This window comes from Pollicipes pollicipes, unplaced genomic scaffold, assembly GCF_011947565.3.
Source record: "Pollicipes pollicipes isolate AB1234 unplaced genomic scaffold, Ppol_2.1 Scaffold_4295;HRSCAF=5057_pilon_pilon_pilon, whole genome shotgun sequence".
In the NCBI taxonomy this organism is placed as follows: Eukaryota; Metazoa; Arthropoda; class Thecostraca; order Pollicipedomorpha; family Pollicipedidae; genus Pollicipes; species Pollicipes pollicipes.
In genome coordinates, this window is record NW_023596461.1 from 41,467,832 (window position 1) to 41,492,759 (window position 24,928).

Sequence of the window (24,928 nt, forward strand, 5' to 3'; positions counted from 1 at the left end):
CCGCGTCCTCATCACCAGCCTTCCCCTTCACCTGCCCCCCGGCGTCACTGGATGGCTCCACGGCGCCGCCGTCCAAGTCACCGCCCTCGTCACGAGCGGGGTCGGCCGGCAGCCGGAGCAGCGCGCGGTACTGACCGCGCAGCGCCGGCCAGCCGAACCGACGAGCCAGGGCAGCAGGCGCGCCGTCGGCGGCGGCGGCGGCGCGCGCAGCGCCTGGGCGCCGGCACCACTGGCGCAGGCGCCGCAGCAGCTGGCCGGCCGTGCGGAAGAGGTGGCGCGCCTCGAACCACTCCGGATAGACGAGGGCGGACGGGCAGAGTGGCGTGCAGCCGCTCGCCACCGCCTCCAGCCTGCCAGAGGGCGGGGGGGGGGGGGGGGTTCAGCGGAAGGGGTGGCGCGCCTCGAACCACTCCGGATAGACGAGGGCGGACGGGCAGCGGCGTGCAGCCGCTCGCCACCGCCTCCAGCCTGCCAGAGGGCGGGGGGGGGGGGGGGGTTCAGCAGAAGGGGTGGCGCGCCTCGAACCACTCCGGATAGACGAGGGCGGACGGGCAAAGTGGCGTGCAGCCGCTCGCCACCGCCTCCAGCCTGCCAGAGGGCGGGGGGGGGGGGGGGTCAGCGGACGGCGCCCGACGAGAGCGGTCGCCCGGCCGCGCCGCCTGATGGGACTGGCGGCCAACGTAGGCGACTACACGCCCCGTTCTCAGGCGGAGCCAGCTGCCATCTCTGACAGACGGGGAGCTGGTGACAAGCAGGGGAATAATCGATCGAGTGTGAGCTCCGACTAGTGAACGGGTGTCTAACACAGTAAGCGCAGGGAGAGGACATCCGATGGCGATGCGCACCACCAAACAACATCCTGGCGGTCCCGGCACCGGCCGCGGTACAGAACCGCCAGCTGACGCTAATTCAAGCTGGGCGGGGTATACACGCAGCACGGAAGACTTTGCCACTGGCGTCTGCGCTGGCGGGAGGGACTCACACAGCCACGCCGAAGAACTCGTGGTCGGCCGTGGAGACCACGACGTCAGCGGACCTCAGCACCTTCCAGTAGTCCTCCTTGGACTCCAGGTAGCCCCAGTTTTCAATGTGATCCTGAAACGAGAGCGGATGAGCATCGCTGTTTAAAGGAGTTACCGGCCTCGGTCAGTAGAGGGTCCCTGCGACACAGACGGCCGGGGCAGACATCTTCCAACCTTAAAGCGTTACAGTAAGAACAATTACCAAAAAATATTGACGAAATAAAGCCTTATTCCTAAAGCAAAAAACAAGTGGCTCCAAGACTATTTCCACGCGCTGGTAAAGCCTAAATGCATTGAACAGCGAACAGCGGCGCCAGTGTTCAGCGGATTTAAATGTGGGTATCCATGCGCTTGTTCACGAAAACTTTGCTTTTCGAGCGTTCTAACCTGATGCGAAAGATATTGCCGACGCACTTTTGACTTGACCAGGCGAAACAGATCAACGCGTTAGCACCCACCACGGGAGCAAGTCTCGTCGTCGCCGGCTCATGCACTCAGTGTCGTCGCCATCCTGACGCCCACCAAGCGTCGGCCGAAGAGGCGCACTTCGGCTGGAGCCGGCGGCGCCCCGACAGTGGCGCCCGGCCTCACCGCCAGCTCGCGCCGGACCTCACCGTCAGCTCGCACCTGACCTCACTGTCAGCTCACCCCAGGCCTCACCGTCAGCTCGCGCTGGCCCTGGACCTCACAGTCAGCTCACCCCGGACGTCACCGTCAGCTCGCGCTGGCCCTGGACCTCACAGTCAGCTCACCCCGGACGTCACTGTCAGCTCGCGCCGGACCGCACCGTCAGCCCACCCCGGGGCCTCACCGTCAGCTCGCGCTGGCCCCTGACCTCACAGTCAGCTCACCTCGGACGTCACCGTCAGCTCGCGCTGGCCCCTGACCTCACAGTCAGCTCACCTCGGACGTCACCGTCAGCTCGCGCTGGCCCCTGACCTCACAGTCAGCTCACCCCGGACGTCACCGTCAGCTCGCGCTGGCTCCGGACCTCACCGTCAGCTCACCCCGGGCTTCAATGTCAGCTCGCGCCTGACCTCACCTTCAGCTCGCGCTGGGCGCGCTCGAACTCCGGAGGTGCCTCGTCGCACCGCTCGCCCAGCACGGACAGCCGGAAAGGTAGGCCCTCCTCGTGCAGCTGCGTCATCGTCTCGAAGAAGAGTGCCGGGTTCTTGTCATGCTCCCTGTATCAGGAGGCGGCGTCAGGACTGGCAACGGCGGAGCAGCGCGGACGGCACCGGGTCGCCCTTCGGCAGCGCCGCGCTCACAGCAGTGTGGTGCTGGGCATGGGGGAAGTAAGACGGGGCAAGACCCTGGCCCGACAGCGAGACGGAACGGGCGACTCAACCTCGGCCCGTCAGAACGGCGCCTGTGTGCACACCCAGAGCACACGGCTGCGCATGGCTTGGGGCGCGTCTCGAAGCTATATAACACATTATATATATATATATATATATATATATATATATATATATATATATATGTCTTATATAGCTTCCTCCGTTCTAATGTAACGATGAGAGGACTGCCATTCGCCTAGGTTTGACTTGATGGCCCTAAGCTTGCTTCGCGCATTTTTGTGGTTGTCAGTGCTCTTTCAATCGCATGCCTTTTATCAATCTATCTTTAAAAGAGCTGACAGCGCCCGCCTGAAGTCAGAGAGCGGCGCTCGGAAAGAGCGAGTGTGAGTTCCGACTGCTGCCTCCTTTACCGCAGTGTCCGCCTTGTCGTTCCTAGGAACGTCGGCATGTCCAGGCGACAAACCGAAGGCAATACGCTTACCGATCCGTTCGAGGGATGCAATAAATCGCATGACCTGGTCTGATAAGACGTGTGCTGTTTTCAAGTCATGAGTGGCTAGAATGCTGTTCGAGGAATCGACCGGAATAAAAAGCCGCTCCATTCGTTGCTCCACCGCAGCGGCTAAGGCTTCCTTAACTGCGAATAGTTCAGCGGTAAAAGCCAAACAAAAAAGACAGTGTAAATCATTTCGTCTAGCTGTCGCACGCTCCAGCACATCCTGTGTCTGTCTCAGACCTTGAGCCATCTATGTACATGCGAAAGTACGCATTGTAGTCGGCGCACATACGCTGGAGAAACTCAGAACGAAACTCCTCAGCACTTGTCAATCTTTTGGCCGGGAGATGAAGCGAGAAATCGCAGATCGGTGCTGGGAGGCCCCATGGCGGGCATGGTGGGCCTATCACACGAGTGGTGCCCTTGCTTCTGATGTCACATCTCGCAAACTCCTCTTGACCCTCACAGCCAGAGGCTCTGATGAGCTTACTGGCTGTGATGAGCTTACTGGCTGACAGTGGCGGTTCGTTCACGCCAACCAAGAGACTGGAGATAGGAATGGTTCTAACTGGAAAAGACTCAGACAGCTGCCGGGCCCAGCCAGGGCACGAGTTGAACCCAAGAAGGCGGCACCCATCTACCGCGGTAGGAGGCATGTAACACCACTCACCATCGGTGTGGCCAGAGGATGTGCAGGGCCTGTAGCACCTCTCACCATCGGTGTGGCCAGAGGAAGTGCAGGGGCCTGTGGCACCACTCACCATCAGTGTGGCCAGAGGAAGTGCAGGGGCCTGTGACACCACTCACCATCGGTGCGGCCAGGGGATGTGCAGGGGCCTGTGGCACCACTCACCATCGGTGTGGCCAGAGGATGTGCAGGGGTCTGTGGCACCACTCACAGTCGGTGTGGCCAGAGGATGTGCAGGGGTCTGTGCACCACTCACCATCAGTGATGATGATGATTTGGAGTTTTAGGGCGCATCCACTGCTAGAGGTCATGCAGCGCCCATAACTATCGATTCATGCAGAGCCGTCAATCAGAGAAGTGCATCAATCAGGTCACCCTATAGAGCCATGATGATCGGCCCTAGCATCATGATGAGAAGATTACAGGAAAATCTATAGCGCGGAGGAACTGGAGCACTTTACCAAACCCGACGATGTTCGAAGAATCCCCTAAAAAGTCGCATAGCGTGCGACTCTGGACGTGGCGTCCGAAAAACTGCGCTCTCGTTGCAGTAAGGTGGCGGCAAGCGACCAGTACGTGATGCACGGTCAGTGGATCAGAGCATCGACCGCAGCATGGTCTGTCGCCAGCCAATAGCAGGTGACGGTGCGTAGCATATGTGTGACCTATGCGTAACCGGCAAAGGGCAACTTCTTCCACCCTATTGTCCCGAAAGCACGACTGCCATAATCCAATGCGGGGTTTCACCGACTGCAGCTTGTTGGCGCTCAGCGAGTTCCAGTACAACTGCCATCGCTTCTGCATAAACAGCGACACTGCGGGGTACATGTCTTGAGCAGGTAGTGGTGTTATAGGAATTCTAGTCCCTGTCGTGGCGCGCTTTGCTGCCGCGTCAGCAATATCATTTCCGCATATCCCCACGTGACTTGGGATCCAGCATAGAACGACCGTTTTTCCTGCTCGATCCAGTGAGCTAAGACGAGATTGAATGTCCTGAACCAGTGGATTCGACGGGGAGAAGCCGCTAACAGCCAGCAGGCTGCTCAAGGAGTCGGAAAGAATTAAATGCAGATTGCTATCGCCCACTTCAATAAAACAGGGAGCTTTGCTGATGGCTGTAAGCTCGGAAGTGTAGACCGACGCGTGTGAAGGCAATGTGAATGGCCGTGTTATGGATCCGCACACAAAAGCGCGCCCTACACCTGCATCCGTCTTCGAACCATCTGTATAAGTCATCATGTACCCGTCAAAGGGGGCTATATGCTCTAAGGCTGCGCCTCTGAGTTCCGTCATGAGGACACGTTGCTTTTGCATATTTGATAGAGAGACATCCACTCTTGGCGATGCTAGCTCCCAAGGAGCAGTCTCCATGGGTTTAGGTCTGATGACAAGCCGTAGGTTCAGGCCGCTCGCATCTAAAAGCTCTCTCATTCGTACACAGAAGGGAGAAGTTTTAGGTGACCGTTGACGTAGAAAAAGCCTTCGTAAGCTACGCGAAAACACTGCTTTGTAGGTGGGATGATCTGGGAACTGCGCCAGCTTGCACGTGTAGCGCAGTCCCAGCATCTGCCTTCGCAATGCTAGTGGGGGCTCGTGAGCCTCCACCAGAAGACTGTCTATGGGCGATGTCCGAAAAGCCCCTGTGGCGATACGGAGTGCGGCGTGATGCACCGTGTTCAGAGTACGTTTGATCAGGTCTGATGAGCTGTCGTAGATAAAACAGCCGTAGTCAAGTTTTGAACGAATCAGGGAGCGGTATAGGAGTAAGAGTGTCTCCTATCAGCACCGTATGACGTACGTCCCACGCACCTTAGGATGTTAAGAGATTATGAACATTTGTCGCGGAGATTTCTGATGTGCTCACGGTATGTTAGGCGTCGGTCAAAGCGTATACCGAGAAATTTCGCGGTATTCTCATTGGCGACGCGTTGCCCATACAGCCTGATTTCCATATCAGGACAGTGACGGCGACGACGACAGAAATGAACTGCAGTTGTCTTCGATGTAGAAAACCGGAAACCGTTAAGCACACTCCACTTCTCCAGACGTGTGACAGCCAGCTGCAGCTGTCGCTCCATCGTGCGAGTGGTCGATGAGCTACACCAAATAGCGAAGTCGTCCACAAACAGAGAACGGCTGATCCCATGTGGAAGCGTGTCCCCTATGTCGTTTATCATCACTGCGAAAAGAATGACACTTAATATGCTGCCCTGAGGCACACCATTGTCCTGTGGATACCTGTCGGATTGATAAGAACCAACACGCACCCGAAAGAATCTGTCAGTCAGAAAGTTTTGTAAAAACTTTCCCATGTGACCACGGATGCCACAATCGAGTAACTTCATCATAATTCCATGTCTCCATGTGGTGTCATAAGCTTTTTCTATGTCAAAGAAGATGGCGCCGGTATGACGCTTGCTACTAAATCCGGCTCGCACTGCGGTATCAAGAGTTAGATATGGTCGATCGTGCTCCTGTTCTTACGGAATCCGCACTGAGCATTCGTGAAAAAGTTCTGGCGTTCTAAAGTCCACGAGAGCCGCACATTCACCATTCTTTCCATGAGCTTACAAAGCGAAGATGTGAGGGCGATCGGGCGGTAGTCAAGAGCGTTCGTCCCACTTTTCCCGGGCTTTAAAATAGGCACTACTATTGCTTCTCGCCAGATTGGCGGGAAGTCACCTGACACCCATATGCAGTTGAAAACTGCCAGCAACGCTCGTAGTACACGGGCAGGAAAGTGCCGTATCATATCATTGTGGATGAGGTCGGGCCCCTCCGCTACACTACGCAGCGAGCGAATGGCCGCTTGAAGCTCCATCATAGTGAAATGTTTGTTGTACGTCAGGACGTCATCTGTACAAAACTTAACCTGCGAAGTTTCACATCGTGCCCTGTGCCGCAAAAACCGTGCATCGCAGGTGCCATTTCGGCAACGGTCTAACAGGGCTTCCCCAATGGCTTCTGCCACATCACTTGGGTGAGTGATGTCTTGACTTCCCACTCGCAGTACGGGAAGGGAAACTGCTGGATGCAGTCCAGCGATTCGCTTAATGCGGCCCCATACCTGTGACGTCGGCGTGTGGCGATTTAGTAAATTGACGTAGCTGCGCCACGATGCACGTTTCGCCTCTCGTATAGTGTGGCGTGCGGCCGCGCGTGCTTGCCTGAAAGCCAAGAGGTTTAATGTGCTGCTGTGCCGGTCAAAAGCCCTAAAAGCTCTCCGACGTGCACGAATAGCGTCGCGACACTCGTCGCCCCACCAGGGTACAGGGGTACGACGAGGGCATCCGGAGGTGCGCGGAATGCATCCTTTCGCCGCATCCAACACGAGAGACGTAAATTCCTCCGTAGTCGGAGTTGCAGAGTCGAAATCGTTGGAAAACGTTTCGTCCAGGCGAGTCTCAAATCCCCTCCAGTCCGCCTTCTTGAAATTCTAACGCTGAGGTCGAGCACCAAGAACAGTACCACCACGGTACCGAACCCAGACCGGAAAATGGTCACTTCCAAGGGGGTCCTCTGAAGCATCCCAGGTGAAGTGTGGTACCAACTGCGGACTACAAATGCTCAGGTCTAGCACCGACGATTGTCCGGATGGCAATGTAAAATGCGTTCTTGATCCTGTATTTAAAACGCAAAGACCTTCGTCACGCACGAGAGCCTCACATAGTCTCCCGCGAGTGTTCGTGGAAGCACACCCCCACACAGTGTGATGTGCATTAAAATCGCCTAAAACGAGTAGAGGGGGAGGAAGTTGAGAGACTAAGTCTCGTAGTCCTCCAGATGGAAATGAAACCCCAGGTGGCAAGTAGAGAGAGCAGACAGTTATGGTGCGGCGGTTGAAATTCACCGTTGCTGCGACAGCCTGCAAGTCTGTTCTCAACACCAGACGCCGCGTAGGTACGCTTTGGTGTACAGCCAAAAGAACGCCACCGTAAGCAACGGTGTCTGTTCGCATGTCAGTGCGGAAGGTAGTGTACCCTTTCAGGCTGAAGGCCGCATCAGGCTCCAACTTGGTCTCCTGGAGACACACGGCTACCGGGCAGTGCGTGCTTAAAACTGTCTGCAAGTCCTGGGTGCTTGACCTTACACCTCTACAGTTCCACTGTAAAACTGACTGAATGAAGAGGCTTTAAAAGCACTGTAAGGTTTTAAAAGAACTCAGCAGCGCTAGAGCCTGGCCCATGGTTGTTGGTTTTGTCGTCAGAACCCGAAGAGATCGGGCGGATCCTGGGTCGGATCCGGGGACTACCGCCATCTGTTGGCGAAATCGGCCCCGGCGGTCCACGCTTTTCCGGACGCCCCGTCCTAAACTGAGCCGGCGCGGGCGACGCCGTGGTCCTAGGCGGCGGTGGTGGTGGAGCACCCATAGACGGGTCTCTCCGCGAGTCGGAGTGGCCTGAGGGAGCTTCCACACGCTTTCGGGGAGGTGGGACTACCTCCCCCGTGGGAGCAGGCCCGGGGCCCGCACCCGACAGCCGACTGGCTGCCTTTGCCCTCTCCTGCTCCTGAAGGCGTGCACGTTTTGCCTCGCGCGCCCGTCTCTCCGCCTCTTGGCGCTCAAGGTTGTCCAGTTTCCGTCCCAACGTCTCACTCAGGGTTGTAGGACGTGATGCTCCTGGGGAGGACGGCTGTGAAGCCGGTGATCGCGCGCTTACTGGCGAAGACCGAGAGGTTCGGCTCCGGCGGGCCACGGTCCACTCATTGCTTTCGGCTGGTGTGGGGTGGGGCGGCGAGGTAACAACTGGCGCGCTGGCCTGTGCCTCAGAGGGGGCACAAGGTGCCAACGAGACGGGGGACGACAGTGTTGCCGATGCTGTGGCGTGCACCTGAGACGCCGGTACAACCGACAGCCCGAACGATGTAAGCAGTTTAATGAACTGCGTTCCAGTCATCTGGTCTAAGGAGACCTCAGGTGGGACATGGGCCTTGGCCGCCGTGGCATATGATGTCTTAGGGTGGCTCAGTTCATATAAGTCCCTTGCTTCCCGAAATGAGATGTTCTTCGTGGTTTTTAGTGCGATGATCTCCTTCTCTCTGGCGTACGCCGGGCATGCGCGATCAAAAGTGGAGTGAGGTTTCTGGTTTTTCCCACAGTTCACACACCACGGGTTCGCTGCAGTGCACTGATCGCTCGGGTGCTCCGGAGAAGCACACTTGCCACATGCTGGCTGGTTACGGCAGAAATCCCTCGTGTGTCCAAACATCTGGCACTTAAAACATCTCATGGGGTTCGGAATAAAAAGGCGCACCTTCACCTTCACATAGCCTACCTTTACTCAGATGGTATGTCAGGACGATTAAAAGTCAGTACGATATTGTTGGTGGGGACCAACTCCGCACCCCTGCGCACCTTGATGCGGCGAGCATCTGTCACTCCGAACTCGGCAAGGCCGTCGACTATCTCCTCCTCGCTGACATCTTTCAAGTCAAAGCAGTTGATGATACCCTTTGAAGAGTTTTTTGTCCTGTGAACCTCAACGGTCATCGCCACTGACACGTCCTTTTTCCCTTCCGCATCCCGCACGCAGTACACAAACCTATCCGAAGTCATTGCCCGTTTCGCGTCCTCTCCATTCTGAAACTCGACCTCGATCCCACCGTCCTTCAGCTTATCACATCGGAGCACCTTTCCAAAACGATCACACCCATTTCGCCTTTGAAAGGGCGAAAGGGAAGACAGCGCCTTCTCGGCGCCTCGAAAAATCAAGATTCGAGGGGTAGACGCTGATGCGCTACCTCCTGTACCCTCTGTCCGCCCCCCTTTCGGGGTGCGGGTGTTTTTTTATTTGAAGTTGCCATAGGTGTACGGTTTAAGTATTCGGCACCGAGGCTCCCCACCCACCTCGGAGCCCAACTGGGGGACGGCCCACTCACCCAGGGGGTGGTGGTACCGCCAGGGCCACCCCGGTGCTATACGGGGCGAACGACGCCTCCCGCACGGCCAGGTGTAACCGGGGAGACCCCTCCCCGTCCTGACCGTGGTTCAGCGCCGCCACCCCTTGACCCCTTAAGCCGCTGCGCGCGGTCAGGTGCCCCAAGCGGAGACCCACAAAGAGCACCCAATCGCAACGCGAGCGACAAGCCGCTAGACCCGTGTGGGGCCCCACGGACCCCCCACGCCCCCGGATATTCTGGCCAAAGTGGAATGTTGGGACGTGCCGTGACTGACCCGCACGACGCGCCCCTCAGCCACCAGGATCCGATCAACCCGGGGACGTGGGCGAGGGGGCACGGCGACCCCGATAAAACGAGGATGAGGAATGGTGATAGGGCCGGATGTGGGAGTGCGGGTGAGGTGGAAGGAGCGAGTGGGACAAGGAGCAGGAGCTCACGCACCGACAGGGTCGCTACGCCCTGAGAGGACCAGCTTGCGCTGTCCACCCGTTACCGAGCTGGGACCCGAGGGGGCGCTAGTCCCCTACACCGACGACCGAAGCCGGTGCCCTGCGGGGGGCGAGGGGGCACGGCGACCCCGATAAAACGAGGATGAGGAGTGGTGATAGGGCCGGATGCGGGAGTGGGGGTAAAGTGGAAGGAGCGGGCGGGACAAGGAACAGGAGCTCACGTACCGGCAGGGTCGCTACGCCCTGAGAGGAACAGCTTGCGCTGTCCACCGTTACCGGAGCTGGGACCCGAGGGGGCGCTAGTCCCCTACACCGACCGAAGCCGGTGCCCCTGCGGGGCTCACCATCAGTATGGCCAGAGGGTGTGCAGGGGTCTGTGGCGCCACTCACCATCGGTGTGGCCAGAGGGTGTGCAGGGGTCTGTGGCGCCACTCACCATCGGTGTGGCCAGAGGATGTGCAGGGGCCTGTGGCACCACTCACCATTGGTGCGGCCAGAGGATGTGCAGGGGCCTGTGGCACCACTCACCATTGGTGCGGCCAGACAATGTGCAGAGGTCAGTGGCACCACTCACCATCGGTGCGGCCAGGGGATGTGCAGGGGCCTGTGGCACCACTCACCATTGGTGCGGCCAGAGGATGTGCAGGGGCCTGTGGCACCACTCACCATTGGTGCGGCCAGAGGATGTGCAGGGGTCAGTGGCACCACTCACCATCGGTGCGGCCAGAGGATGTGCAGGGGCCTGTGGCACCACTCACCATTGATGCGGCCAGAGGATGTGCAAGGGCCTGTGGCCACCATCACCATTGGTGCGGCCAGAGAATGTGCAGGGGTCAGTGGCACCACTCACCATCGGTGCGGCCAGAGGATGTGCAGGGGCCTGTGGCACCACTCACCATTGGTGCGGCCAGAGAATGTGCAGGGGTCAGTGGCACCACTCACCATCGGTGCGGCCAGAGGATGTGCAGGGGTCAGTGGCACCACTCACCATCGGTGCGGCCAGAGGATGTGCAGGGGCCTGTGGCACCACTCCCATTGGTAGCGGCCCAGAGGATGTGCAGGGGCGTGGCACCACTCACCATTGGTCGGCCAGAGAATGTGCAGGGGTCAGTGGCACCACTCACCATCGGTGCGGCCAGAGGATGTGCAGGGGCCGGTCCTCCGCCGACTCCCCGAGCCGCGCGCCCAGCGCCACCCCCGGCAGGCACAGCGGGAAGTACAGCACACGGCACTTGGACCGAATCTGTAAACGGCCACCAATGTCAGCGCCGCGCCGCCGCTGGCGTCTCGTGCTGGTGCCTGGTCCAAGGGCACAAGTGGGCGAGTGATGAAGGTGTAGGGCTCCAAATCGGGAGGTTCGATGCCAAATGCAGTCAGCGTTTACTGACACCCAACGCCAGCGGAGTGTGGCGATGTTAATAATCCTGGCAGGCGCAACAATAAAAAACAAACGACGACCACTTGTGGGCTGCCCCAGACCCACACCAGTCCGACCCGTCATCATCGTGGTAGACGGTTTCAGTAATCACACACGACAGGACCCAGCGCTGATGGGCTCACAATGGTTTCGCGTCAGCTGGACAGGACGCGCGTGACATCGGTCTTAACAGTCACATGCTAAGCAAAACATTATGTTCCAGCTACAGTTGGCGGCTACTTGGCATCGGACAACTAGTTGACGCCAGCGTACCTTATCAGCCAGTCCTTTGGGGCGATAGTCCGGTTGTGTCTTCATGAAATGGTTTATATTGCCCAAAAACGACTCCATGTTATACCCGGAATTGAAGACGACCTCGTCGGCAACCAAGCTGAAACATTGTTCCTAATGCGTTACAATCCCACTGCCGTCTTCACGGGCACTTGTCTGCAAACACACACCGAGGTCACTGTGATATCTATGCCTTACAAATGGTAACGGGGTCAGCAGCATCTGCCACCCACCATCACTTTTCACCCCCTTCACACACATCGACACACATCCAGCGGCCGCTGGCGAGCGCAGCGAAGCGCCGCCCCGACTCGGCTGGCGGCGCTCCTCGCCGCTCCGGCTCGGCTCGGCTCCCTCCGTCCACCGGCGGCCGCCCTCCCCCCCCGCCGCTCACCAGGCAGTGATCTGGTTGTAGCCGTATTGGAAGTCCGTGTCGGTCCGCTTCCGCACCGGGTATACCAGCTGGTTTTCGTGGAAATAGAGCACCTTGTGTGGCGCGGCCAGGTCCGGCCGGAGGCCGCACAGCTCGGCCAGTGGCGTCACCGATGACGTGAACAGCACGCTGCCAGCACGCGCAGTGACGTCATCCTCCCCACGCGGTGACGTCATCGGTCGTGTTGGGTGCCGGGGCCGGGACGAGGAGCGTGTTGCAGAAGGGCGTAGGCGTGCCACCGTACGGGAGCCGCGACAGGCACAGGCGGGCTCACCGGTTGACGTAAATGCTGCGCCCGGTCCAATAACTTAACCCACGACCGTTTCGATCGCCAGGTCTAGCACATCACACAGCGAACGTGACATGGCGGAAACCAATAAAAATAATCATGCCATGCCATGGCTATAGGCAGTACAGTTCCAACGCTTCACAGCCGAGTGTTGAATTCGTTGTTGCATAACCTGACATCCTAGCACCAGAGCCTGGCGCTACGGCCGACAGCCGCGACAGTGCCGTGTTTCTCACCTGAACTGCTGGCGTGGGATAACCTCAGCCAGGTGGAGCGCCGAGGTCCTCGCCCGCCAGTGCCACTTTCGGCCCGACATGGTCGTCAGGTGGCAGCTGCGCTCGTCCAGCTGCAGACCTGCCGCGACACAGGTCAGGTCAGCTCATACGCGGAGATAGGTCACCAGGTGCTGGCGGCACGACACGGCGCAGGGCCACAAAGCAGGTTGCACGGATGGTGTCTGCCTGTCTGGAGTCACAACAACCGCCACATATGAACTGGCGGCATTCGCGGGACCAACGCACGCGGAGGCCCTCCGACGGCACAGCACGGCGCTGGAACCCTCCATTACACAAGCGATCTTCGCATCACCCGTCACGGTCATCCGCGGACCCCAGCGCGCGCAGGAGACCCGCTGGCGGCCGGCTTACCAACCTTGCGTCAGTGTGGTGATCAGCTGGCGGTGGGAGCCGGCGTAGAACACCTCCACGAGGAGAATCATAGCGCCGCTCGCGGCCGACCGCCGACTTCCCTGCCGACAGGGTAGGTGTCGGCAGGGTGACGTACAGGGCACCGAGCAAAAACAAGAGCCAGCCTCAGTCGCCGGGATTCCCCGAGCATGGGGTCCTGAGGGCAACGCCTTGGCTCTAATTGGTCAGCTCGAGTCACAGACACATCCACAGCCCTTTACGTAAATGAGACGCAATAAGGTATCGATATCACAAGTGGCTATCATGTATGCATCTCTGCCCCCGCCCTGCTCGCCCGCCCCGGATACCGACGCCGACGCGGCGGAGCGCGGCAGCAGTGTATTCCCTCCCAGTGAAGAGCAGCGTATTCCCTCCCCAAATGAGAGCGGCGGTTCATTTGCCTCTACCAGAAGGCTTCCAACTGGAGACGTTCTCATGTCAGAAGGCTTCCCACTGGAGACGTTCTCATACCAGAAGGCTTCCAACTGGAGACGTTCTCATATCAGAAGGCTTCCCACTGGAGTCCTTCTCAACGCACCCGTTGCTATGTGCAGTGCTGTGTGATAAATGGCGTATAAACGACGTTTGAAGGAGGTGGGCGCGCGGTCACGCATAAAACACCTGCAGCCAAGTAAGATCTGGCGTTTTCGGATATGCTCTGTAAGAAATTCACGCCACGTATTTCAAGATGTTCAGTGTCTTAAAACACTTGCCACGCAGAATGATAAAATGCTCCTTGTAGGTCAAGCACTTATGAAGCCATATCCCAAAAACCGGGCCACCGTACTGCAAAGGATCGGCCGTCCATACAGCCTAAACACCATGCCAGGACACTGACACCGGCATCGACAACAGTGGATGGAAACTTCTTCGAGGTCAAAACCCGCAAACCGTTGAGCACGCTCCACCGTTCAAAGCCGGTCACAGCCAGCCGTACATGGCACCACATAAACGCTGTCGTGGCGGAGTTGCGCCAAATGACGAGATCATCGACGACAAGCGAGCGATCACAGTCTGGGGAAGACTGTGCCTGATATCATCAATCATGACGGCAAACAACGCAACATTTGAAACACTGCACTGAGATACATCGTTCTCTTGGTGTATCTGTTCGAGCGCCTAGAAGCGACATGGACTCGGAAGAAACGGTCAGCAAGAAAGTTCGCAAGAAAAGTACCCATAGCTCCGCGTATGCCATACTGGAACAGCCTCCGCAAGATGACATATCGCTAGGTCGTGTCATGAGCCCTTTCGACGTACAAGAACGCAGCCCCTCCGTGGTGCTTTACTTTAAAAGTAAAGCACACACTAGTGTCCAAGGCTAAAAGATGATCAATCTTGTCACGGTTTTTTCCTGAAATTACACTGAGTGTTTGTAGAAATACTGTTTCTTTCTAAAAACCAAGACAACCGTGTCTGATCATTTGCTCCAGAAGTTTGCACATGAAGGAGGTAAGCGCAGTTGAGCGGTAGTTCAACGGAACCGTCACACTCTTACCGCGCTTCAGTAGCGGAACTATTAGTCCCCGCTATTCCACTCCTACTACTACTCCTACCTACCTACTACTATTAGTACCTACTACGCTGACTTCTCCCCCGGTGGGGCCGAGCTTCGTGCTGGTTAAAAACGTGGATGGGAGAAGCTTTCGAACAGCGAGCCCCTTCGCCATCCGTCGTGAACTAGAGCTGCACGCTGGCGAAGTGGCAGTCGCGAAACCGCTCCAGTCAGGAGCCCTCCCAGTGAAGGTGTTAACCAAACGTGCGCCCACGGTGGGGCGCACGTTTGGGTTGACCTCGGCCAATACAGAGACAGCGTTTCGAGTACGAAATCTGCGCATGTCGAAGCGGCGATCACGATGCAACACTTGGCGACGAGGATGGGATCGTGGACGGGATCGTCGCGTGAAAAGTGGTGCAGTGGAAGAGTGCGGTACCGGGCTACAGGTTAGTAGCGGGCCAGTGCGGGCAAGATGGCGGCGGCCATGGACGCGGACATTGTTGATACGGCGGTGTTTTGCCGGGGCCGGAGGTAATTTGGATTCGGAGGGCCGTGTGTGTTGCCCAGGAAGTGAGGGCAAGGCTGCGCTGGGAACGTGGTGTGCCCGGGGAGTCAGGGCAAGAGACCGTGCCAGGATCGCCGCTTGGCGGCGGGGTGTGGACGGTGGCCATTGTCCCAGCGCCGCGCGGCGCGAAGTAGTGCCGCGGTCGGCCGGCAGAAGCGCCACCATCGGGTGACGTAGCGGCGGGCGATCAGCTGACCGGCGGCCGGCGGAACGACCTTGGATCAGCTGACCGGCGTCGGAAGCCATGGAGGCGGGTTTGGCGTTGCCGGGGGTGGCACAGTATCGTCCAGGGGATGACTTCCGAAGATGGGTAAAAAGTGTGGAAAGATATATGACGGCAGTGAACATTAGGGCACCAGAACGAAAGTGCGCTGTGCTGTTGCACCTCGTGGGGCCTGATGTGGCCGAAACGTACGAAACCCTGCCAGAGCCCGAGGGAGCGTTAGAGGACGCGTTCGAGAAGTGCAAAGTGCAGCTCGATGCGTACCTGGCGCCGGCAAGAAACGTCATCGCCGAGCGCATGGCGTACCACAAGATGGTGATGCAAGAAGGGGAAGACTTCGAACACTTCCTGGGTCGCCTCAATGTTAAGCTGCGCCAGTGTGGTTACCCAGCTGCGGAAATGGATCGGGAGCTCCGCGATCGCTGTGTGGCGGGCTGCAGCGGCCCTCTGCGGGAAAAGCTTTTCCGTAAGGCAGCGACGCGGGGTGACGCCCTGACCCTGGCGGAGGTGCGCGCCGCCGCGCGTGCTCACAAGGACGCCGGTGACCTGGCAGAGCAAATGGCAGGCGGCGGAACGAGCCCGGCCGACAGCGGAGCTCGGGCGGAGGAAGCGCTGCCGGTGCAGGCACTGCGGCAGCGGCCGGCGTCGGGCCGACAGCCACCGCCGGGCCAGTGCTACCGCTGCGGGGAGGCAGGCCACTGGCGGCGAGACTGCCAAGTCGGGCAGCGGGGACCCCGCCTGTCCGGTCGGGACCGGCAGCGGAGCGGCCCAGCTGGACCGCGGGGGCCCCAGGCGGCCCGGCAGGACAGCAGCGGAAGGAGCAGCGGGGATCGCCGACTGGCTGGGCGAAGCACTACGGCGCCAGACAACGAGCCGCCGATCCGGCGCTGTTTCAAGTGCGGCGACCCCGGCCATCTCAAGAGAAACTGCCCGCTGCGGGGACAGGTGGCATCCGTGGAGGAGGACGTCGTGTTGACAGTGTCACCGGCACAGTTGCGGCAGCGGGACCGGTTGCCGCTGGTGACGGTGTCGTTAACGGGAAGCTGCTACCGATGCTGGTTGATACTGGATCACCGGTATCGATCATGACCGCGAACTGCATCCCCGGACTGAAGCTGACTGCATCGGAGCTGCGGCTCAAGTCGTTCACGGGCCAGCCGGTGCCGGCGCGAGGTGAAGCAGCGGTCGATGTCGAATATAACGGACAGCGCAGACGCCTGAGCGCGGTGGTGAACGATCAGTCAGGACACCAGCCTGTCCTGGGACGTGACTGGCTGCGGGAAATCCGGCTGGATTGGCAGTCAGTGCTACGGATCGGCCGGACGAGCGAGGCACGGACGCTGGAGGCGGTGGTGACGGCGCACTCGGAGGTGTTTTCCGAGAAGCTGGGGAAGATGGCGCTGCAAGCTCACCTGACTCTGAAGCCGGGAGCGACGCCGCGCCGGCTACTGCCGCGCCCCGTCCCGTACGCGCTGCTGCCGCAGGTGGACGCCGAGCTGGAGCGGTGGGTCAGCGAGGGCATCGCTAGGAAGGTGGACCCGTCAGAAGCGAGCTCCGGCTGGGGCACGCCGCTGGTGCCGGTGCCGAAGGCGTCTGGAGGAGTGCGGCTTTGCGCGAGTTATAACCTGACGGTTAACCCGCAGCTGATCGTCAAGAGTCACCCGCTACCGAGGCCGGAAGACGTTTTCGCTGGAGTCCATGGGCGGCTATTCTGCAAGCTCGACCTGCGGCATGCGTACCAGCAGATGGCGCTGGATGACGCCTCACAGGCGATGACGACTGTCAGCACGCACCGAGGCGAGTTCGTCATGCAGAGGCTGCCGTTCGGCATCGCCAGCTCGGGAGCGCTCTTTCAAGAGGCCATGGATAGGGCGCTCGAGGGACAGGAAGGCTGCAGGTGGTACCTCGATGACCTGCTGGTTTTCGGTGAAGAGGAGCAGCAGCTGCTTCAGCGACTGGATGAGGTCCTGAGCAGACTGAAGAAGTTCGGACTGCGGTTGGCCGCGCAGAAGTGCAAGCTGATGGTGCTGGAGGTGGAATTCCTCGGGTGGAAGGTGACGGCAGACGGCATCACCCCGACGGACAGCGGCATCGAGGCGGTGCTGAACGGGCCGGAGCCGAAGGATGTCAGTCAGCTGCGGTCACTGCTCGGCTCGATCACGTACTTCGGACGCCTGCTGCCCGACATGTCTACGGTGCTGGCGCCGTTGTACGCGCTGATGAAGAAGGGCGCTCCGTGGGCATGGACACCGCAGTGTGCTGCAGCGGTAAAGAAGGTGAAGATGATGCTGACGAGCGCACCGGTACTGATGCGGTATGATCCGACTCTGCCGCTGAAACTAATCACGGACGCGAGCGCTGTCGGTGTCGGAGCGGCGTTGATGCACGTGACGCCAGACGGCGCCGAGCGGCCTGTAATGTTTGCGTCACGGACGCTGACGCTGACGGAGCGCAAGTATGCACAGGTCGAGCGGGAGGCAGCGGCGGTGTCGTTCGGGGTGAGCCGATTCCACCGGTTCCTGTATGGCCGCCCGTTCACGCTGGTGGTAGACAACCGCGCCCTCTCGCGGATCTTGAGTCCAGACAGGAATCTGCCCAGCCTGGCGGCGGCGAGACTTCAGCGTTACGCGCTGCAGCTGGCCGGCTACTCGTACTCCGTGGAGCTGCGGCGATCTGAGGAGATGCATGTGGCCGACAGTCTCTCTCGCCTGGCCGTGCCATGCAGCAGCAGCGAACAGAAGAAGGTCGACAGTGACGAGGTGGCCGGCAGGTACTTGATGTATCTGGACGGAGCGGCGCCGGTCCTGACGGCGGCGACGCTGGCGGCGACGACGCGCCGCGACCCGGTGCTAGCCAAGGTCACGCGGTCCGTGCGGTGTGGCTGGCCCGGTGAAGTGGAGCCGGAACTGACCCCGTTCAAGAGACGCCAGGACGAGCTCTCTACGGACGGCGAGTGTCTGGTGTGGGGCGGACGGACGGTCGTTCCTCAACAGCTTCGGACGCGAGTGCTGTGTGAGCTCCATGAGGGTCACCTGGGGAGCTCAAAGATGAAAAACCTGGCGCGCCGGTACGTGTGGTGGCCGGGTCTGGACGCCGAGCTGGAGGGGCTGGCGCGCGACTGTGCCGCCTGCGTGGAAAAGAGAGGCGCACCACCGCACAGTGAGCGGCACCCCTGGGAGCCGGCCGGCGGACCCTGGGACAGGATTCACGTGGATTATGCGGGTCCATTCCAAGGAGCGAATTTCCTGATCGTGTACGACAGCTACACAAAATGGCTGGAGGTGGTACCGATGCGAGACACGGGAACGGTGAGCACGGTGCGCGAGCTAAGAGCGATGTTCGCTCGATTTGGCGTGCCGCAGCAACTGGTGTCGGACAATGGGCCGCAATTCACGTCCGCCCAGTTCGCAGAATTCCTGACCTGTAACGGCGTACGGCACGTCCGAGTGGCGCCGTACCACCCCAGCAGTAATGGAGCGGCAGAACGAGCCGTCCAGACAGCCAAGAACGGGCTAAAAGCGGCGCTCCGGGACGGCGGCTCGCTCTCGCGCCGTCTACAGCGATTTCTGCTAGCCTACCGCGCGGCGCCACACGCCGCCACGGGGCGGTCACCAGCTGAAATGATGCTGGGTCGCAACGTGCGGACGCGGCTGGACCTGCTGCGGCCGCGCCCAGAGGACCGGACCCGCGAACAGCAGCAACGGCAGTGGGCAGCGGTGGGCGGTAAGCCCAGAGAGTTCGACATCGGAGACGCTGTGTGGGCCCGCCGCTACAGCGGCCCGGAGAAGTGGAGGCGCGGGACGGCGGCGGCGCGGACCGGTCCGGTGTCATACGAAATTGAAGTCGGCGACGCGTTATGGTCAAGACACGCCGACCAGCTGTTAGCGGCGGAGCCGGCGGACACCCGGGCGGAGCCGGCGGGCATCCGGGCGGAGCCGGCGGGCACCCGGGCGGACTCAGCGGCGGAGCCGGCGGGCACCCGGGCGGACTCAGCGGCGGAGCCGGCGGACACCCGGGCGGGCTCAGCGGCGGAGCCGGCGGACACCCGGGCGGGCTCAGCGGCGGAGCCGGCGGACACCCGGGCGGGCTCAGCGGCGGAGCCGGCGGACACCCGGGCGGAGTCGGCAGAGACCCGGGCGGCCACAGCGGAGTCGGCTGGCGCCCGGCTGGAGTCACCGGCGGAACAGCGGAGAGAGCCAGCCAGCGGTGCCAGCCAGCCGTCAGCAGGCGGGGCAGCCGGGAGGCGTCGGGACAGTAACGCCGAGGCCAGAGGCGACGACGGCACAGCTAACGGCGGCGCGGTGGTCGGCACGGGAGCTGTGCGCCGGTCAGAGCGGCGCCCTATACCGACACGGAGGTTGGTGGAAGAAATGTGACTTGTGAGGCAAAAGGGTGTTCTTCCAAGAGGGAGGCAGAGTGTAGTATCGTAGCATAGCGGATGCCCAGCGACATCTGTGATGCAGTTGGGCAACCAACGAGTCGCGGTGGCGCTACGAGCGCCATATGGTTTAAAAAGGTGTCTGGCGCGTGGCACGATGGGGCACACGTTTGGGTTGACCTCGGCCAATACAGAGACAGCGTTTTGAGTACGAAATCTGCGCATGTCGAAGCGGCGATCACGATGCAACAGCCTGGGTCCCTCCCCAGCAATGCCGCACATGTCAACGCTTCGGCCATACTGACCGGACCTGCCGGGCTGCACACCCAACCTGCGGCTGCTGCGCGGACTCCCACTACACGCGGGAGTGTGACACCGAACACCTGCGCTGCGCCCCATGCAAGGGTCCACACGCAGCTTGGGCCCGCCGGGTCTGTCCCATCTGGGATATGTAGCGGGAAGCGCTGAGGGAGCGCCATGACCCGGCAGCGGCCCATGACCCGCTCAACGAGAGCTCCACTCTCAGGAGTGGCCCATACCACAGGAGGCGTACCCTCGCCCTCGCCCTCCCCCCACTGACACCAGCTCCACAGCGTCGCCCCCTCCACCCTCCGAGTCCTCTTGAGGAGCCCGAGATATTGAGCTGTCGACAATTCACCGAAGCTGGGAATCGAGAGGGGGCTACTCCCCTACACCAGCCGCATTCGGTGCCCCTACTGGAGTCAACGAAAAGGATAAAGTCGCCCATTGACTGCACAAGTAGTAAGTGTCCGCATGCGAAACGTTGTACTGGACATGGCATGTCAGCGAGTAAGATTCGGAGGGCTGCAGACAGCAAAGTGAAAAGTTGTGAAAACAACTCCCCGAGCAAAGAACCAAGATCTCCACTCTTTCATTCGCTCGTTATCCACCGCCCTCGTACGAACAATCCCGGCACCAACGTAAGTCGACGTTGTGTTAAGTGGACGCAAAAGGAAACGTCTGCTCCCCTACACCAGCCGCAGTCGGCGCCTCTACGGGGTCAACGAAAAGGATAAAGCCGCTCATTGGCTGCACAAGTAGTAAGTGTTGGCACGTGAAACGTTGTACTGGACATGGCATTTCAGCGAGTAAGATTCGGAGGGCTGCAGACAGCAAAGTGAAAAGTTGTGAAAACAACTCTCCGAGCAAAGAACCAAGATCTCCACTCTTTCATTCGCTCGTTATCCACCGCCCTCGTACGAACAACAATCCCGACACCAACGTAAGTCGGCTTTGTGTTAAATGGACGCAAAATGAAACGTAACGCAATGAGGCGAAAGAAAACATACGCAACTGAAAGCAATGCCTGTGCCAGAACACCACTACAGCAAAGCCAGCCGTGTGCGGAACAGCAACACGCACGCGTCGACTGACCTCCCTTAGCAAGCGAAGAGCATCGATCAGTTGTCACAGCAGCAGGCAGGACATGTTGGGGAGTTCGCAAAACGCTCATACAGGGCGCAACACAAGCAAGGCGAAAGTCACCAAGGACTTTGACTAAGGGGAGAAAGTCATACGAGTGTCATAATTACAAACAACACGCCACGGACAGCAACTGCATCTCGCGACAATAATGAAGGCTGGACACTGAACTTGCCACTTCGAGGAGGTACGCGTAAAATGTCTGAGGTGGCAAGTGGAGTGCAGTAGCTTGTTAAATGATGGCCCTGGCGTAAGACTAACAGCCATTCCTCTGAAGCTACTGCATCGGACTCGTCAGTGACTTCAGCGATGGGTCAATGTTCTGTCCACGGCAGTGGAGTTCCACCACACCATAACCAGTGATAATGTTTTGATGATTGTCGTGACACAACAGTTGTCATTATACCGCGAAACTGCAGACACGTTCAATATTGGACAATCTCCGATAAATTGGTGGTTTATGTGATGTGATGTACGGAGTCGTACTGTATCGGTAGACGGCCTCCGCTACTCCACACTCCTTAGAGGGCGTCTCTACCTTACAGTAGTAGACTGTGGTCCTTCCAGGTTCGCGATCTGGCGTCAGATGCGCTACGAGAACGCCACGTACGCGGTCGCAGAGCTGACGGCAATTTCATTCCAGCTACTGGCCGCTGGGACCGGTACGGGATCATCGCGGAGATCGGCCCTCACCGCCGCTACTTCATCCGCCTGCCCAGCGGCCGGGTGTTGACACGGAACCCGCGTCTCATCCGCCAGCGGTACGCCCCCAACCGGCCGGACGCGGCCGAGCTCTCGCAGCCGCCAGCGGCCGCGCCCCCGGCGCCGGCGGCCGCGGCGGGCACACTGCCCCCGCCCGAGCCGGCCCCCGCTGGGGATTCGGGACGTCTGAGTAAGCCGACCCCAGCTCCAACCTCCCCGGCGCCGCCGCGACGGTCTGCACGGGTCGCGAACGTCTAATTGAGACCATGTGAGTGAGTGGTCAGGCACACCGTGTGCGGTAGATTTAGTATTTTTTATAGGTTTAGTATTCGACCCCGTATTTTCGCACTGTAGCCCCCGTGCTTCCGCCGCCGTCTTCCTACCGGCCCGCGATCGCGTCTCCCGCCATACCTGTCGTGTTCAATTCTCTAGTGTACGCTCTCATCCCTCGCGTAAAAAAACAAAATTGTGTTCGTCATTCGATCGCGTCCCGCGGGCTGAATGTGTTCGTCATCCGATCGCGTCCTGCGGGCTGAATGTGTTCGTCATTCGATCGCGTCCCGCGGGCTGAATGACTGGTGGGGGGATGTGCGAGTACCGAGTATAGCGCGCGAGTAGTAGTATCTAGACCGAACGGTAGATGGCAGAGCGTCTCGCGGAGTACAGAAATACAATCTGGTGCCGACCGCCGACTCGTGTGCACGTTCGCGAAGACAGACTCGAACAGTCATGACATTTGTATTGGCCATGTGTATAGCCGCACGGGAATTGCAAGTGCGTACACAATAGTTTTCTGTATACTTGTGCTGTCCAGGAGGAGCCAGAAGAACTTCCCAGTCTGATTGGCTTCGTGCATCGAGTGAGGCTGAACTCAGGCTACGAAGTGGCTCCGGTACAGCAACGCCTGCGGCCTCTGCCCTATGCACTGAGGGAGGAGGTGCGGCAGCATCTCGAGAAGCTGCAACAAGCTGGAATCATCGAACCAGTGGACTCATCTCCCTGGATCTCGCCCATCGTGGCGTCAAGACGCCGGAATGGTCAGCGGAGGCACTGCGTGGACCTCAGGAAGTCAACAAGGCAGTGGAAGCAAGCGGACATCCACTTCCCCGACATGCAGGACCTGTTGGAGCAGCTGCAGGGAGCTACGGTGTTCGGCAGCCTGGATCTGAAGTCAGCATACCACCAGCTGGAGCTGCATCCTGATTCGAGGTCCGCTGACAACGTTCATCACCCATCAGGGCCTCACGCGGTACAAGACGTGCCCGTACGGGTTGAAGAGCCTGCCTCAAGCCTTCCAGAAGGTGATGAAAGCTGTCCTCCGAGGCATCGATGGAGTGCAGGTGCTTCTGGATGATGTCATCATCTTCGCTCACACACCCAGTCAGCATGAGGTGCAGCTGTCAGCCGTCAGGGAGAGGCTCAGCCGACATTGCATTACAATGAACATGCACAAGTGCAGGATGCGCCAGCGAGAGGTGGAGTTCCTGGGCTTCATCGCCTCACAGCAGGGGGTGGCAGTCAACCCGGCCCGGGTTCAGGCTCTCCGAGACCTGCCCCCGCCCTCAGGGCTGAAGGATCTGCAGACCATGTTGGGCCTGTTCGGCTTCTACAGTCTGTTCGTCCCGAGCTGCAGGGCCCTGGTGGAGCCGCTGCGCCGTCTGCTGCGGAAGGGGGCGCCACCGTTCCTGTGGACGCCCGATCTGCAGGTGGTCGTGGACGCAGTGCGGCAGGGCATCCTCAAGAGCCAGGTCACCACGGACGCCAGCGACGTGGGAGTCGGAGCAGTCGTCTCCCAACTCCACGCGCAGGGCGAGCGAGTGGTGAGCTTCGCCTCCTGCATGCCTCAACCCAGCCCAGAGGCGCTAGTGTAACGGAGCGGGAGGCTCCGGCCTGCGTCTGGGCTGTCGAGAAATGAAGGAAGTACCTGTGGGGAAAGCCGTTCTGTCTCCGGGTGGACCACGCCGCTCTCAGAGCTCTGATGACGTCACCGGGGGTGGGCCGAGCCGGTCGCCCGGTGGGCGTCACGTCTGATGGCCTACGACTTCACCGTGGAACATGTGAAGGGCGGAGACAACCCAGCTGACGGCCTGTCGAGACTTCCAGCGGGGGAGGAAGGCGACGTGGAAGACGATGTCGTGGCAGGTAGCTGCGGTGACCGCCCAGCTCGAGGCGGTGCAGCGGGACGAGCTGCTGTCTGCGACCGGACGGGACCCGGTGCTACGGCAGCACCCGAGTCGGACGGCTCGGTGGACCTGGACGCTGATCGACCGGCATCCGAGGCGGAGCAGTCCGAGGGGACGTCGGAGGCGGACCCGTCCGAGGAGACGCCTTCAGCACACCAGCCAGCCGCGACAGCTGCAGCCGCGGCGGGTCAGCTGGGGCTGGCGGGCGGGCCGTCTGGTCCGAGTGCTGGCGGCGATCGAACGTCAGGTGGCGCTAGTGGTCAGCGGCCAGAGGGCGCAGATGTACGCGGGGAGTCCAGCGGCGTTGTGCGTCGGGCAAACCGGAGTAAGAAACCGCATGAGAGGTTGATTGGGATTATGTAAGGGGCAACGTTCTTTCAAAGGGAGGAGGAATGTGGTGTATGGCAGTTGTTTAGGTACGCGCCTATGCGCCAGGCAACTGGCACAGTTGCGCCAGAGTTGTTCCTGTTGTTTTTGGGGGAGGGGGGGGGGGGGCTTGGTGTGTGGCGCGCGTGACGGGGGACGTGACCGGGTCGGTCGCGTCGAACGTTATGTTATTTCCATTGTTGTGATTACCGAGGCATTGGGGCAAATACTGACGGTAACACCTCACGTAGTGTTGGGTCGGACAGCGAGAGCGGAACGGATATTACAATACTATATGGTACATTACATTGTAATATGTAGCAGTGTTCTTTACTCTTATGATGCTGCTGTTTTGATGGAAAATTGACTATTTTAATCAATTTTCCAGTGGATTTAGCAAGGAAGTGTACAAAGATCAGTGATAGGAAGTGATGTATAGGTTTACTACCTGAAACAATCGTAACATGGAATACCTGCATTCAGCCTAGCAAAAATAATCTGCTGCACTGGATACCTACAAGAAATCTGTGCTTGGATCCTCACAATGTGAAACTCTGGCCAGGCCAAATCACACTGAATTTTCAAATTATCGGTGTGTAA

General features: G+C 59.6%; 1 protein-coding gene across 1 annotated transcript in view; it reads right to left on the reverse strand.

The window, feature by feature from the left end:
- The window catches only part of LOC119097553 (glycosyltransferase-like domain-containing protein 1), a 46,399-nt gene that overhangs the window by 509 nt on the left and 20,962 nt on the right, over window positions 1-24,928 (reverse strand). Inside the window, exons 2-9 of the mRNA XM_037220586.1 lie at window positions 12,936-13,032; window positions 12,521-12,638; window positions 11,957-12,124; window positions 11,545-11,662; window positions 10,979-11,097; window positions 2,065-2,206; window positions 983-1,095; window positions 209-350 (exon numbers count right to left, since the gene is read on the reverse strand). Coding sequence (XP_037076481.1) covers window positions 209-350; window positions 983-1,095; window positions 2,065-2,206; window positions 10,979-11,097; window positions 11,545-11,662; window positions 11,957-12,124; window positions 12,521-12,638; window positions 12,936-13,002 — 987 coding nt within the window. The 5' untranslated portion in view covers window positions 13,003-13,032. The remainder of the gene's footprint in view (window positions 1-208; window positions 351-982; window positions 1,096-2,064; window positions 2,207-10,978; window positions 11,098-11,544; window positions 11,663-11,956; window positions 12,125-12,520; window positions 12,639-12,935; window positions 13,033-24,928) is intronic.